Source organism: Theobroma umbraticum, unplaced genomic scaffold (assembly GCF_002168275.2).
Source record: "Theobroma umbraticum cultivar Fairchild unplaced genomic scaffold, ASM216827v3 scaffold_239.1, whole genome shotgun sequence".
Taxonomy (NCBI): domain Eukaryota; kingdom Viridiplantae; phylum Streptophyta; class Magnoliopsida; order Malvales; family Malvaceae; genus Theobroma; species Theobroma umbraticum.
In genome coordinates, this window is record NW_018397273.1 from 2,650,855 (window position 1) to 2,667,687 (window position 16,833).

At 32.6% G+C, this 16,833-nt stretch overlaps 1 protein-coding gene across 10 annotated transcripts in view; it reads right to left on the bottom strand.

Moving 5' to 3' along the window:
* The window catches only part of LOC110427029 (NAD(P)-binding Rossmann-fold superfamily protein), a 45,119-nt gene that overhangs the window by 10,667 nt on the left and 17,619 nt on the right, over positions 1 to 16,833 (bottom strand). For all 10 annotated transcript variants that reach the window (XR_002446225.2, XR_002446222.2, XR_002446228.2 and 7 more), the window contains exon 9: positions 5,089 to 5,213. Coding sequence is in view for 3 of the 10 variants with exons in the window: in XM_021442385.2 (XP_021298060.1) it covers positions 5,089 to 5,213 (125 nt within the window). In the remaining 7 variants the exon portion in view is untranslated. The remainder of the gene's footprint in view (positions 1 to 5,088; positions 5,214 to 16,833) is intronic.

A 16,833-nucleotide genomic window follows, 5' to 3' on the forward strand; every position in this document is an offset into this window, starting at 1 on the left:
TTTCTTTGTTTTATAGGTTTGGATGGACAATAATTTTTTGAAGAGGATTCTGGCTTGATATCAAACTGTTGGCAGAAAGATCCTAATTCTCTTGCACAAAGTTTTCTTTCTCGTTTTAATTGTTTTTGTAATTTCAAATCTTAACATATTTTTAGTCCTTCCTTTTGAATGAAACTTGTTAATTCACCATATGTTAAATTTTCATAAAGAATTATTCCCTTGTAATTTTCTCGGATTTGATTCCTAACTTTTTCTCCTAACAATGTTGGAAGATCAACTAAGAATTTTTATTTCCAGAATAGTTGGTTATTATCTATTCTTTGCATTATCTTTGTCATAAACATATCTTTGTACCATTTGAAATCTGTTAATTTTTTACATTTTAAATTGATAATAATTCTGAATTCCTATCCCTAAGGTGTGAAGGGTCTTCTATAAAATGTTTTGATATTGAAAATATTAATGTTGCTACAGCATTTTGGATTTCTCCTCCTTGACTGTCTGTTATTATGTTTCCATCATTATCTTTTTTAACAACTTTTAAGATTTCTTGTTGATTTGTGGAGAGATAATTATCCCACCATCCTTTTAATTGTCCTGTGAAACCAACAACTAACATATATGCTATTGCATGCTCTGTAACTTGATCAGTTTGGTTTGAGTTTTGTATACATTCGAAACCATTGTCATTTGTTGAAGTATATTGAGAATGTTATATTCTGACATTCCATCTATATTCCATTCGTATATAGTGTTTGCATTATATTTATTCTGAAATAATGATTTTTCTTCCATATTTATGTCTGGAGCAGTTATTTTTGGGTAATATATTTTTTGAGGTTCTTTCCAAACCATTTTATTGATTTTTTGGCTTTCTATGCTTTCTGTGGAGGATTCTGTCTCATCTTTTATTGTATTGATGAGAGAATTTGAGTGTCTCTAGGGAGTTTCTTCCACTATTATTCCTGAGTATTGACTTTCTAAGGTTTCAAGCCTATTTTCTATCTCATGTAAAAATTAATTTTTTGTTTGTTGGTATTTGTTGAGTATTTCAAAAGGTATGAACGTGGGTTTTCTATCTTTTATTTGATCTAAAGAAGTAGATGCTTCTTGAATGTGGGTTGGGTTTTGAATTTTTGTTTCTATTGTATCTAATTGTTGAGAAATGGAGTGTAGATTTAAATTTGTAAAATTATTTTGTTCTATTATCATTTTAATATCTTTTGAGGTAATAGGTTCTCCTAAGTCAGATGATCTCATTCTCAAAGGAGTTGCCCTTATTCCTATGTTTTTATGAGAGTATTGTATTTCTGTTAATAGAGGATGATTTGATTCAATTTCACCTTTATTCGTCTTCCATTTCTTTGAAGTTTTTAAAGCATTTATTTGCGGTTCTTCATATTCTTCAAACCATTGAAAGAATTCTATCATTATTTGATGTTTTTTCATAAATTTATAATAATTTTGTAATATTTCATCTTTCTGTTAGTCATACTTTTTAAAATAATTTTTTCGCTTTTGCCTGTTTTTATCTGAATAAAATTGTTTCCTGCATCATTCTTTATCGATTTCAATATGTTTTTCTAACATAAATATTTCTGAATCATTTTCTTGGTTTGGAGGTGGATTATTTGTCATTGATGAATATGTTATTTATGGATTGCAGGTTCGTCTTGATTGTAGGAATTGAGGATACAAAGGCTCTGGCTGTTTCAAAGTCTGTTTCTATATTTGATGAAGATCTCATGTTGGATGTTCCAAATCCAATGCTAGTGCTAGACTAGCTCAGGCCAAATCAAAATCTAAATACAAGAAGATAATGACAAAAATGCTAAGTTCTCTTGATTCTAAAGAAGAAGAGGAAACAGCTTTCTCTAGAGCAACAGCAGAACTATCTCAGGATGAGGACTACATCCCTCCAAGAGGAAGAAAACAAAAATAGTACTAGCAATAATTATGCCGACAGACACAAGACAGAAGACAAAGGGATTGAAGAAATAGCAACAAAAACAACACGCCTATTGACAAGTCAAAAGCAAAGGCGTCTGAAAAGCAGTAACAGCCGAAAGCAATGCTGTCAAAAGAAGAAACAAAGAAAACTATAGCAGTCGAAAGCAATGCTGCCAAAAGAAGAAAAGCAATAAAAACTGTCGGACAGTATTAAAAGTTGCACCAAAACAGTGTCCGCTGCATCGACAAATCAAAATGAAATTCAAATGAAGCTGAAATTCTGGATTTCCAAGAAAAAAAAGATTGTCTATATAAGACCCTTCAAGAACTTAGAAGAGATAGGATTTTTTTCCGGATAAGATTTAATTCCGAGAGAATATCACTCCTGAAAAATCTCTTGTATCCAAAATTCAAATTGTATCTTCAAAATTCTACTTTCAAATAAAATTATATTTTCAAAATTGAACATTACTCTCAAACATTACTCTTTCTCCGGTGTATATATGTATATATATGTATATATATAGCAGAAGGGTTGTTTTTGTCTTCAGGAGGAAAGTTGGATCTCTATTCTTTTTTTTTTTTCTTTCTGTGCAGCTGATGGCAAACAGAGGCACAAAGGTAGCTCAGCTTGCCTCAGAAAAAAAAATGACCCAAAAATGTTTACTTCACTAAAATTTTTTTCTAGAACAAAGACAAGCTAACAAAGCAAAGAACGTTTGGCCCTGATCCAACTTGATATGAAACCATTAGGAAAGTAGAGGCTATGAACCACAGATATGTCAAAATCCCTCATGCACAGACATCATATCCGTGTTCAACATAGAGTAACATTTGGCACACTCAAATATGCTTCTAATAGCACAGGACATGCTAAAATAATATAAAAGAAATTAAGACATGGTTAAGACATTGTAAAACCGATGGATATGCGAACATCAACAATTGTAGTGCCATTTATCGGAAAGAGACAGACGAGAAGAGAGACAAATTTTAAGAACAGTTTGATCATTCCTAGCTTTAGGCTCACGTTAGAAACAAAAAACTTGATAAGAAGCTAATATGATGACCGAAGTGGAAGATAAGGATGCTGAAAGGAATAATAACATTATAAAAGATAAGGATGGTACAATATGAATAAAAATGTCTAAAACAAAAATTTATTTATTTAAGGATGGTACAATATGAATTTATTTATTTGCTAAAAGGAACAATGATACTATAAAAGATAAGGATGGTACCATAAAAGCTAAATGTCTAAAAGGAAAAATGACACAATATGAATTAAAATGTTATAAAATTTATTTATTAAATATTCTTTTATCACAATTTTTTAGTTTAATTTTATTTTATCCAGTTGTTAAAAAATTCTTTTACTTTATCCACATATTAAATTGTATTGGATTCAATAGAAATTAATTTGGCCTAATAGCTTTGGAGGCTCTAAAATTTTACTCAATAAACTTTTAAATACTTTCAACCAAAATCCCACGACGTGGCCCTACTACAAAAAACTTTACAGCGTTCAGTGCTGGGCAACTACATATAATAATATTTAAAAGATAAGGATGCTAAAAGGCAAAATGATGTTAGATACGAGTGCATCCAGAAAAAAAGTGGAAATGGCACCAAGGAAAATAATAAAGAAAAGGGTAAAATTCCTTGACCCTCCTAAATTTTAGTCATAATTCCGTACTGGTCTATTAGTATTCAAAATGAACAGTCCACCCCAAACATGTAAACAGAATTGGGTAAACGTGAAATGTCTAAAATATCCTTCTTCTTTCTCCCTCTTTTTCAATATTTTCCTTTCTCTCAGACCAGCTGGCGGTGCTCCCTTACGCCAGCCAGCCACCTCGCAGCCAGATCTCCCTAGGAGGAACACAGGAGCGCCTGCCAACCAGTGGGGGAGCATGCTCCCTTAAGGAAGCACCAACCTCAGGGCAGCACGACCCCCAAATCGCACTCCCTTAAGGGAGCACCGACCTCAGGGGAGCACAATTTGAGGCAGTGCTCCCCTTTGGATGGCTAGCTAAGGGAGAGGAAGCGTGGACCTCAAGGGAGCCGACACTTCCCTGGGCTCCCCTTCTACGTGAGGTGGCCAGCCGACAAGAAAAAAAGGTAGAGAGAATTTTTTTTTTTAAATAGGAGAAATATTTTAAATGAAAAATTAATAAAGGGTAAAATTGCTCGAGAAATATTGCCACATCATCAAACTAAGAGAAACATTAATGGTTGACTAAAACTTATGTGTCCAAAGAAGGATATTCTTTTAAGGCAAATTATCTATTTTGAATACTAATGGACCTGCAGCTACATGGAATTATGACAAACTTAAAGGGGTCAGTGTATTAAACATATCGATGGTGGTTTGGACATACAAGATGAAAACCTCAAATGATTTACTTGCATTAAAAAGGGGAGGGGAAGACCAAAGAAAACATGGAAGGAAATAATGGAAAAACTACCTTACATTCATTGATCTTACTAAAGGTATGATCCTCAATATAAGTATAATCATATAATATGATTCAAGTTTTGGTATGATGCTCAATATAAGTATAATAATATAATATGATTCAAGCAGTTGGTCTTATGTATTAGGGACAAGCTTTATTTGTTGTATCTTCTTGTCCCAATTTCTACAAGTTTGCGAGGTATGGAGGATGATTCTTAGCAACATCAAGTACACAATACACTATTTCAGCTTCTCGAAATTCAAAGCTTCGAAAATAGTCAAAAAGTATGATATGCATGTGTGTTTGTGCAATCACAATCAAATTGACTATCTCACATCAACCCAATGAAAGACTCTGCAACAAAGTTTTATCCCGGCAAAAGTACAAAATCTTTAACCATTAGAGCATTTTCCTTGAACAACACTTCACAATTCATACAACAATCAAGACTTTAATAGTATAAAGTACTAAGATCATTGTCCATTCTATAGTTGGAATCTTTTTACCTGATTCTCAAATAGTGTTTAGATCAACTGAATTAAAGGTTTTCCACATATAAAAAAACACTTAATTAATATCACCAATTATCAGAAAAAGCATACTAATATTATCAAGTTATACCAAATAAAATTCATCAATGCCAGATGCTCTAAGGTATACAGGATGAAGCAAACCATACCTCACAAGCATCAACTCATTAACAGATCGCCACATTCCACGCCCCACATCTTTTGCAGACAGCTCTCTTGCACTTCTCCCATGCCACAACTCTTTCGCAATGTACCTCACTTCCTCAACATCAACCTACAAGAAAATGCAATAGGAAATGGAAAATAAATCAACTTGAAGACCAAAAATATTAATCTCAGACATGGAGCATGTATAAAAAGAAGTAGATTGAAAGTCAACAAGTATATAAGCTGAGTTTAAAATACCATCCTTCTTAGAGCTAGACAAAAGACCAGCCTGAACCAGAACCCACCCTCCCCACCAAAGAACCCCACTCCATGCATCTCTTCTCTCTTTGCACTTTCCCTTTCTCAAACAATCCAGTCACCATCACAAAACCAAAACCCAGGCCAGCCAGCCAGCCTGAATCTGCATGGCATCTCTGACCATCATTTCTCCCCATTCTTACCTTTGGTTTCTCAATATCAGTCATCCCATCACTCTGAACAGTCAAGCCTCATCAGACATAAATAACATATTAATTTGGGAAAAACAAAAGGCCCACTCATTAGAGTGTTTCTTTACTTAAAAATTGTTCTGTTCTTCTCTTGGTTGATGCTCAAAATGGTTGTTTACAGTAATTTGTCAAAAAAGTGTTGATTCAAGGTTATTTGGCCGTTGGTATCAGGCTGTTTTCTGGAAAAATTTTCTCTTCAAACTGATAAAGGAGATAGAGTAACATCCATGACAGAATTTGGCTGTCATGGCCCCTATTGCAATGATGGACTATTATGCCATTTTACTGCAACCGTTACATGCTGCTGAGCGTGTGATTCAAATTCACAAGGCAATAGCAGCCAAAAGCAGATGCAGAGGCTACCACAATTAAAAGCAGCCAAATGGTTTGAGCAGCTTTAATCTGATGGTACCGAAGTGCAAACGTTTGTTAGACAACCTTTGGTGAAATTAAACTGCAACATAAGTATTTTATTCACAACTCACAGTAATATCTTTCCATCCATCTTCAAGGCTTTTAGACAACTAGTCACATCAGCAACCAAACAGTACAAGCAGTTATAGCATTGACACCCAAAGCCAGGTTCACTATCATGGGCAATCTTCAGAACAAAGGATATGAACTCAGCATAAAAAAGGAAACATAATTGATAGGAATTGTAATATTCTCTACCAAAATGAGGATCTAGCCTGCACCTACCTCATTAGGGAGGCTACATTCAGGAAACTGTGTCAAGTCCTTACGCAGGGAAAGGGAATGAAGTAACTGCTCTAATCCACCCAAGATGTTGAACAAAATATTATATTATATAATCTCTTTCTACCAGTTAATCAGTCTATTTTAATCCAACAAAACCCAAAAATATAGGTTAAACTGGGTGATCAATTTACAACCCATTTCACTAAATGGGTGAACATGAATGAGTATTATCAAAACTAGAGTGGTGCCAGCACTTTGCCTTCGGTCATTTATTTTGTTTTTAATAAAAACACACATATATATATATATATATATTACAAAAAGTAATAGTAGTTTTGAATTGCTTTTGTTAAAAAAATTAGTCCTCAATTAGATGATAATAAAGATAAATGTAATTATTGCAAACTATTGACTTCCCTTAAAACTTTTTTTAAGGATTAAAATAATAATACATACATTAAGGAACAATCATTAATTAAAATTAATATATTATAAATCAATTGCAATCAATGACAATCCGTAATATCTCTCCCAACATTATTTTCATAAAAACGCTTAATTTTAGTTGCAAATCCCTACATCATGTAGCAAGAACTGTAATTTTTTAATTTTTAAAATATAAAATTGATCAAAACATTTGTATCTAGCTAATAACTTTATTTTTTCACATTATTAAGCTACTATAATTTTTTTTAGCAGAGAAACATAGTTTTTTTTTCTATGTTATCATCACTTTTGCTAGAGGACAAAGAACAAAAATAGGTTTTGAAATCCTTAGTCAAAAAGTCAAGTTCAAATCTCCTCTCCTCAACAATTTTATCCTCAAAAAAGAAAAAGGTTTTAAAATCATTCACAACATTTATATCATAATCATTTAATCAACATTGCTTAAACATTTTTATCTTATTCCATAATGATATCATTGATTAATATGTTTCTTAATTTATACTTTATTTTGTTAATCAAGTTATTATTATTTAATTATTATTTCTCATCTTTTATTTTATCTTATCCCCTCAAACTAGTCAACATTTTTTACCAAATTACCAATCACCTGTTATTTTATTTTTTCTTATTTTATTTATTTCTTCAATTTCTAATAATGATGCTAGAACTATTTTTCTTGATAATAAATTATATAATTTGAAAAGCATCAAACGTTAAAATAATATTTAGAACGCAACTTTCCAAACTCATTTTAAATATAAGTAACACCAAGATTTATAGTTGTATGATATGCTCCTTTTAGAATTAATCTGAAATTATGTATATTAAAAGGAAAAATAAAAGGTTTTTAAATTGAAATATAAAAAATTTACGAACCACGACAACTGCCCAGGCTCAAGCCACTTTGGGAGACATGTTAAGTGGTGTTATCCCACTTTGGATAACTTTAGAGTTTGATGTGGCCTTATATTAAGTTAGGCCTCTCCACCAAGTGCCAATTATTTCAATTAGTTTTATGTAGGATGCTTAACATCATATCAAAGCAGGCTCTACCCCTGTTCATTGGCCCTTCCATGATAGATTTGTTATGCTTACATGTAATGTTCAAATCACATAATAAGCCCATTATCCTTACACAAATTATATGTCACATGATAAATCTATTATTCCTACATGTGAGGGGACTGTTAAGGGCTGATAAACATATCAATCCCACAATGACTAAAACCAGTTGTACCACAGTATTTTACCAATGAGTTGAAGGTTAGATGCTCCACATAGTCTCAAGGTAGGTTCTAGCCCATTTTCTAGCCCTTACATGATTGGTCTTTTATGTCTACTTGTGAAGTCCAAGCCACATAGTAGACTTGGTATCCCTACGCATGAAATGCATGTTACGTGATGGCAAATTATCACTATACAAAAATGGAGTGTCAACTGATAAAAATAAATCCCAAACTGATTAAAATTTTAGGAATCATAGGTGAATACTGAAAACTCCAACTGTTTTAACTAGTTTTAAGTTGGATGCTTAAAAATACATGAAAACATAAAATAGAAAAAAGTCATTTTTGTTTCTAGACAAAATGTTGGACCATGAAAACGTTTCTCAAAGGCAATGATGCTTTCACCAAGTGCAAAGAAGTTAACTTTCATCAGAATTAACTATCAAATGTAATCACTAACATATTCTTAGCCCCTTTATCCAAAAGGCATTAACCACAAAACTTGAAGTCATGTGCGTCGTTGTTTTCCCAAAAACCACATCTGTCCCATTCCCTCCTACGCCATTGGGCTCAACCCATTAGGGCCAAGTGTGTAAATAGATTCTTAGGCCTCACTTGGACCAACTAGATTATTTTATTGATTAATAGTATATCTATTTAATCTTAATTCTAAAATATATTTACAAATACTAATATTCCAATATAAAATAGTACGTAAATCAAGCTGGACTTTAAAAATGGAGGTCTGGTAGGCCTAACCCGATCCATGGACACCTCTAAATTTCCATCTACTAATTTTTATTCACAAATAGATTCAAATAAGATTATTGATTTTATTAGCTAGAATTAATCCTGTACCAAATATTTAGTCCACTAATACCTCTTCAAAAAAAATTACCTATCAAAGCTTAGATTTTTAGTGATGAAATTTATTTTACTTACAACTTAATAACACAACTAGAACCAGATTAGATGTGATATAAAATAGGATAATGTGTTATGTCCCCAAACATCCTAACAGTTAAACCTAAAACTTCTTAGAGGTGTCAGGATCTTGGGACTGGGAGAATGGGGTGTATGTGATGGAAGAGAGCTACCTCTTTTGTGTAGCTAAAGCCCAATAGGCTCTCACATTTTACTTACAGCTTAATAAACTAAATCAGATTAAATGTGATTTGAAAAGTTGCTGTGATAGGTCCCCAAAGAGACATCCCAAAGGTTAGGATTTGAAACTTCTTAAAGGTCTCAGGTTTGAATCTTGGGAAGGGGAGGTTGGGGTTTATGGGATGGGAGAAGGCTAGCTTCCTTTGTGTAGCTCAACCCCAAGGTGATCTCACATGATTAGTATATACATATATATATAACAGTCTAATGTTTAAAAAATTAAAAACTATTCAAACAAAATTTTAATAGATCACCCGAATTAAGGGATGTCACAAGAAATATATGAATGATACAAGGAGATAAACGCCATTAATATCAAATAATAAAGTTTTCACCTAGCCACTAGATTGTTTAATTGAATTACACAATCTGGTATTTACTATTTGCAAGCAACAACTGTTTCCCAAGGTTTTCGAAAATAAAAATAAGAAAACAATGATACCAAGTGGACTTTCACTAATTTGCGTGAGAAACAATCTTTGCTTTTCTTTACTAAATGCAAATTCTGAAAAACTAAAATGTTTTTTAAAAATAAATCCTAAGAATTTTATAACTATTTTCAAGGAGAAAAATCAGAGTGTTTTCAAAAAGCAAACACAGCCCTGAAATTGGAAGATTCAGCAGGAACAATAGCTAAGGAAGGTGGAATCATGTTGCAAAAAGACTTGAAAGTGGGAAAAGCCTCCCAGGAGAATTTTATTGTTAATGCCAATGAATCTCTTACTACCTTGAGAGGGTTTCTGGGGTTATCTTGAGCAACGAGTGATGAGGCATATAGCTTTTTCATACAATGGCATGCAAAGGTTTTAGACTTTTAGTTCATGATGGAGGGCTGAGACAATGGGGTTCAAAATGGCCAAGAGAAGGCAGATAAGGAACATATTGATGGCCACTGAATCAAAGGATTGGTAGCTGGTCAAAAAAGATAACATGCCTTCAACAACACTGGACAGGTATCTTTTCCCTCTATTTCTGAAAAACTGGACAGGTTTGTCCAAAACTTAAGGGTCAATTTAGGATTGTAATTTTCAGAATGTCATTGTTGGAATTTGTAATGTGCCATCGGGTATAATGGGTCATGTTCTTATACTTTTTTCATCCCTAATTTCAAGGCCCAGCCAATTTGGTCCAAATTCCAATCCTCATCCTTTCTAGCATATGTCAAACCTCAAACCTAATTCCTTGTCTAAAATGCTCAATGCAAGAAGCAAAGCATATATGCACATCCTGGCTACTCCATCTCCCTCAAGATCCTTTTGGCCACAAATAAAAATACAAAAATACATCAATTATCAATTACAATGCCTTAAAATTCAAGAAATTATTGTTCAGGAGCTTGCAATAACTTTCAGCACACTGGAATCTTGCAAATTAGAATAAACAATCAAAAGAAATTTAATTGGAGCAAAACGTTAACCAGCTTCATGTTATCAAAATTTTATTTCACTCTTAATCTAATGAATTTGTAACAGCTTGAAACCGAGACATAGCACAACCATATTACCTCAAGTTATGCCCTAAAGTAATACAAAGCCATTCTACTATTATTCATATAAAAGTCTTCAATTGAAGTCATATTAACAATTCTCTTCCTACATATTTGTATGTATAACTATTACAATCCAACTAAAGTCCCCAAGATAATAAATTAAATCAACTAGAAACTTAAGTATCAATTCTACATAATAAGTGTCTCAACATATCTAGTAAAATAGACTTCTCAAATTGTTCTCTTAGCTCCTATAATTTTAAAGCACTCATTTTTAGTCATGCAAAAATATAAATAAAAGAATTAGCAACCATAGCTCAACAACTATAACCACACACACCATACCGAATCAAATATCGTTTTTAATATATCGTATAGATTATTCAAGAACATTTCAATAAATCATGTCATCACAATAGTCAAATTTCATTTGATCCAAAACGAATAATTCCGTAAGTTCATATATCATTGGCCATCAAATTTCATTTGTAAAATATCGTTCAAGTCAAACTCATATAGTTTCATCATCATTAGCTATGATCGCTACTATAACCAATAACAAGAATTGTATTAACAATATCATTCATAATCATTACTACCTATTATAACCCATTAGTAGGGTCATATGATGAATACTATAACCACTTAGCGGGGTCATATTCTAACTACTATAACCTGTTAATGAGGCTGTATGCTACTAAAACCCGTTAATTAGGCCATAGAAATAGTTCTGGCGTCGATTATCCCACCTCCTAAGGATTGTTCTGTAACTCTTAAAACATTCTTTAAAGGATAATCAAATATTCACTTTATTCATAAATCAATATTCATCATGTGAATAAACTGAAATAAAAAATAATCATACGCTAGACTCTATTTTTATATATTAAAAATAATGAAACAAAATGTTTACTTCATTTAGTGAAATATACATTAACGATATTTTCAAAAATAAGCAAACTGTGTGAAGACATATGTACCTTCCTTCGCTCTAATAAGTTGCTTTCACTCAAAAATAATCAAAAGCCTAACAACAATCATTTAAACATATTATAAACAATCTCACTCTATAAAATGTATTTATCACTTGAAACTACACAAAGTTATGCAAAATCGCCTAAATCACAATTTGGATAGCTTGCACATCACACACTAAAATGACTATATCTTATGTTACAAAACTCAAAATTGAGATTCATTAATGTATTGAAAGCTATTCTTAATAGGCTTTCCATCCATATAAAGCTCAACACCTAGATCAATTTAGAAAGAGTACAGAAAATTTCCAAAATTGCCCCTAACATTGCTGCCAGGCAATTTCATATCGTTTGCTAGGAAACTCTGAACCTATTTCCATTTGATTCACTGAAAAACAGACTTATGTAGCTTTCCAATCATATATAACTCAACTAGTGAAACTCTATAAATTAGTACAAAATAAGAATTAAAGTGACGAGAACAATACATGAAACTTAGTTCTAACAACCAAATTTTTATTTACTTCATAAGAATTTGATTCCTCCTCATCCAGCTTCTAAACCAAGTATTTAATCATGTTTAAATCATAAATAACTGATAATCAACAAAACCAAATGACCTTACCCATGTTGGACCATGAAGACATGTGAAAACTACAGAACTTCTAGATTTTTCTCACAAACTTTAATCCAAATTCTTGCAACTCAATAAGATATTTTTCTTCAATTAGAAGAAGACTTTTATTCACCTTGTAAAGATAAATCCAACCACAAACTTCGATTTTTATTCTCCAAACTTGATCTTGAAAATTCCCAAATCTTACACAAAGAAATTCTTGTAAATTCACTTCATAGCTTTTGTTTTCACTACCAAAAAGTAGTTCGCATGTTTAGATGAATTATTTAAACTAACTCTAGTTATTTTCTAATAAACTCTAGCATAAGAAAATGACTTAGGCCCAACTATTTATAAATAACTTGATAAAGGTCTATTTGTCACACTTTGGAACAATGCAATTAGCTTAGTTTAAATGTCATTTGGGTTGGAGTATTACATTCTCTCCTGCCTTATAAAAAGTTTCATCCTTGAAACTTAATTTTCTTACATTTTCAAATAAATAAGAATATTGTTTCTTCAAATCTTCTTTCATTTTTGAAGTTGCTTCTTTGGGGTATGATTGCTCCATTGGACTTTTACTAAAGTAATGATCTAATACCTCAAGAATCGTTCCTTTTAGTCAACCATTTGAATAGGATATTTTGCATGTCAAATCTTCTTGGACTTAAAAGGACTCATATTCCACCACATGGTTAGGTTGGGTTCAATCAAAGTGAGAGTGAGGAATTTATGAATTAAAGAATTTTATTATAGGAAAAATTTTTGGGAATGTGGCTAATGTCAAAAGAATTGTTGGAGTGACCTAATTGAAAAGAAGTAAAATATTGAGAGACAATTGAAAATAATGAGAAGTTTAGAGGACTAAATTCTAAACAATGAAAAGTTGGAGGGCTAAATTGCAAATACTAAAAAGTTTGGTAGACCAAATTGGAACAAAGAAAAGTTTGGAGGACCAATGAGCAATTAACCCATCCTTAAATTAAACAAAAATATATATAATATAAAAAATAAAAAATATATATAAGAAGTAATGGGCTGTCTCCCCCCTCCCCCCTGCCCCAACCCAATGCTAAACAAGAAACCAAATTGCCAAACCGTGGGTTATTGCCCATGAAAATCAAAAAGAGAATTTTGAAAGGGAATTTATTCTTGGGCAACCCCCCATTAAGGTTGATGGGAGCTTATTTCATTTTCTCCCTTGGCCAAGAGTTCTCTTCTTCCTCCCATGATCCTCAAGTTTTTAGAACTTCAATGTGAGGCTAGGAAATCATCAATTAAGGTAAAGAAAAGGTTTTCTCGTAGCTGAGAGTTTAGCTTGAACGGTTTTGATTCTGGTTTTGTTGTGTTTCGGCTAAGCCGTGTTGTCCTTGGTTGGAGAATTTTGGAGGAATCAAAGCTTCCTACATGGAAGCTAGGGATTGGAAATCAAATGAGTAGGTAAGGGATTTGTGGTTTAGGCCTTAAACATTTAAGTTCAAAGAATTTATGCCTTTTAAACTTGTTGTGGCAGATTTGATACTTGGTTTGAAGAAGTGTTTAAGCTAAGCTTTGGATGAGTTTAACCATCAATAACATAAGATGATTGAGGCTTATTTCTTCATTGATTGCTCTAATTAGCTATGGGTTAAAAAATAGCATTTTAAATGGTTTGAAACTTACAATGTTAATTATATATATATATATATATATAAACACTATTACAAGGGTTTTGAAGAAGTGGAGAAATTTTATTGAGAGGTTTAAGTTGTTAATCCTTGCTGGCCAAATGTACAAATAACATACCATTGAAAATGTACTAAAGGATGGTGTAATGTGAATTGCTGGGGGCTATTTGAGCTGGTGCAATTGAGGCCAAGTAAGGAAGGAATAAGATGCAGGTAAAGCTCACATTGACCTAAGGCGTTGGACTCTCAAAGGCTCAAGTGGTGGCAATTTGACCTTGCTAGAATCATTTGGCAGAATTAAATTTAGCCAAGGGAAGTGGTTAGCGAAATTGGTGAGAATTCCCACCAAAAGAGGTGAGCAGGCATTCCTTTTCAAGTTACTATTAAGTTTAGAATGCGCTTATATCAAATATAAAATGTTTGGAAATTACTTGATATGCTCACTGTTGGGAAATTACTCACTTGCATTGGTTTACAATGTTTGTATTTGAGTTGAAATTGGGATGCATGAGCTGTTAGTGACTAGGAATGATTATTAACTTGTTTATGAATAACCATTTATGTGAGTATATCAAAACTACTAAGCTGTTTCATAAAAAATGATAAACAAGCCCTTAAAAATGTTAGGATTTTCTATTCTGTTGTGAAGTATTCAGAACAGTTTGTTTATTACACTCCCATATAGAGGCCTTAAGGTGGCCGTTTTACGAGTTTTTTGGATCTGCCATGTAGGCAAAGTACATATCATTGGACTTTATCTTAAAAACCATGCCATGCTCACTGATTTTAAGGTTAAACTTGTTTTATGTATTGCTTACTGTTTTCATGATTGAAACATGTATACACTGCCTATTGAGCACATGATTGAAGCTTGTTGGATATTTGAATTTACATTGGACTATTTTTCTTGGTTAAGCCTTACAAATATTAGTACTGTTGCCACACCAGATTGTGTGGTCTTTGTGCACAAAGGATAGCTAGCTAGTAAATTGATATATGGTGGCGTGGGGTGTCCCACGAGAAGGCATGGATGGGGAAGAGGCCCTGATTAATATATGGTGGCATAGGGTGTCCCACAAGTAAGCACTGATTGGGGAGAGGCCCCAATTGATCTATGGTGGCGTGGGGTGTCCCACGAGTAGATGTTGATATATGGTGAATGTGGGTAGTCCCACTATTTCTTTAACCTACCCAAGGATACCCTAATTACTATACTTTTATTATTTAAGCATGGCATCCTTATATTTTATTTGAGAAAACCATGGCCGTGATTTTATCTGTTTACATTTTATTTCTGGAAATTTATTATACTTGAAATTACCATGGTTAATTGTTTTATATTGAACATGAAAATTATACAATACCTATGTGATCTGATCTTGATGTTGAAACTTAAGCATTTTATACAATTTTGCACATGATTTATTATCTCTATGCATTATTTATTACGCTTTAATTATATTATAATGATTTAATCAAATATTCAACCATACCACTTGTTTCCCTTCCTATCTACTCGTTAAGTATGAAAGGCTCACCCCAACTAATTAGCAAATGGCAAATAAGTAAATTTTTGGAAGTAACCGTGGTGAGAAGACTTCAGCTTGCTGTGAAGGTAATTGGCATCTCATAACACTTCCTTCATGTCACTCCACTATCTGAATGTCAATTGGTTTCAAGAAATGTTGTATTTTGTAAAACACTTTAAAGTTTGGGCCGAGGCCTTCAATGTTTTTACATTAAATTTAAGCGGTGTAAAAGATTTGGAGATTACCTATTAAAAAATTTGCTGTTGGTATTTTAAGTTTTTAATTATAGATTCTATGTTGAAACTCAGAATTGATATTGCTATTTTTAGCATATTTCTCTATTGTTAACAAAAAAAATTAATGTTTACATAAGACGATGAGGAGATGAAGATAGTGTCAATAATAATATTCTCTTTATTAAGAGAAGTACGTCTAGAAGGCTTGCCAAGTCGTGTGTGTTCACCTACATGGCTTGTGCACCAGTAACGACCGTAGGGTGGGTCATTACAAGCGCCTTTGCTTAGCAACTAAGCACTAGAACAATCAACCCCCTAGTCATCAGCATTACACATTCACTTAGTATCAATTCTAAGATTAATTATTTTGTAACAGCCAACAAGGAATTAGTGCTCAAAGCTTAATTTGTAATCAATCATTCTCACCATTATTACAACCAATTTGACAACTCAATGAGTGCTCAATACTATCGGGTTGGGCAGATTTCACAACACTTTTCCTCTTTACTCCTCCATCAACCCTTGTAACAATTTGCACAATTTACAATATCAGTTCAAGCCATACAAATATATTTCTTCAAGTCGCAACTAACTAAAGTGATCAACCAAAAAATTGAGCTTCTTCAAGCCATAAAAATATACTTCTACAAACAACAACTAACTAAAATGATTAACCAAAAAACTAAGCTTCTAATTGCTTTACTTTGTTAATGGTTAAACTCATTCAAAGAACAAATTAAACACTGCTCCATCACACAACTCCAACTCTACCAAAAGACTATAAAACCATTAATCTTTTTGATCTCTTAATTTTTGAAGCTTAAATAAAAAGTCTCCCACCTAAGTTTTGGATTTGCAGCCACCAACTCCAATTTGGAAAGCCCTAATGTCTTCAAAGATGAGTAGATAGGCTTGGGTTGAGCCTAAAACAACCATTCAAACTCCTCCCTCCTTGGGTAGAAGTTAAACCCTCAATTTCTCTCAATCAAATTTGTCCTTACCTCCTTCCACTTTCTTCACTCAATGAAATCTTTTGAACAAGATTTTTTATTACTCAATAAGATTATGAAAATTTCAAATTTTCAAAGAACAAAAAAAAGTTTTAAGTTTTCTTATTTCTTTTCAAAATCAACATTGGAACAACCTTTGCAAAGCACCATGGAGCTCTTTGGTTGCAAAAAAGAAGAG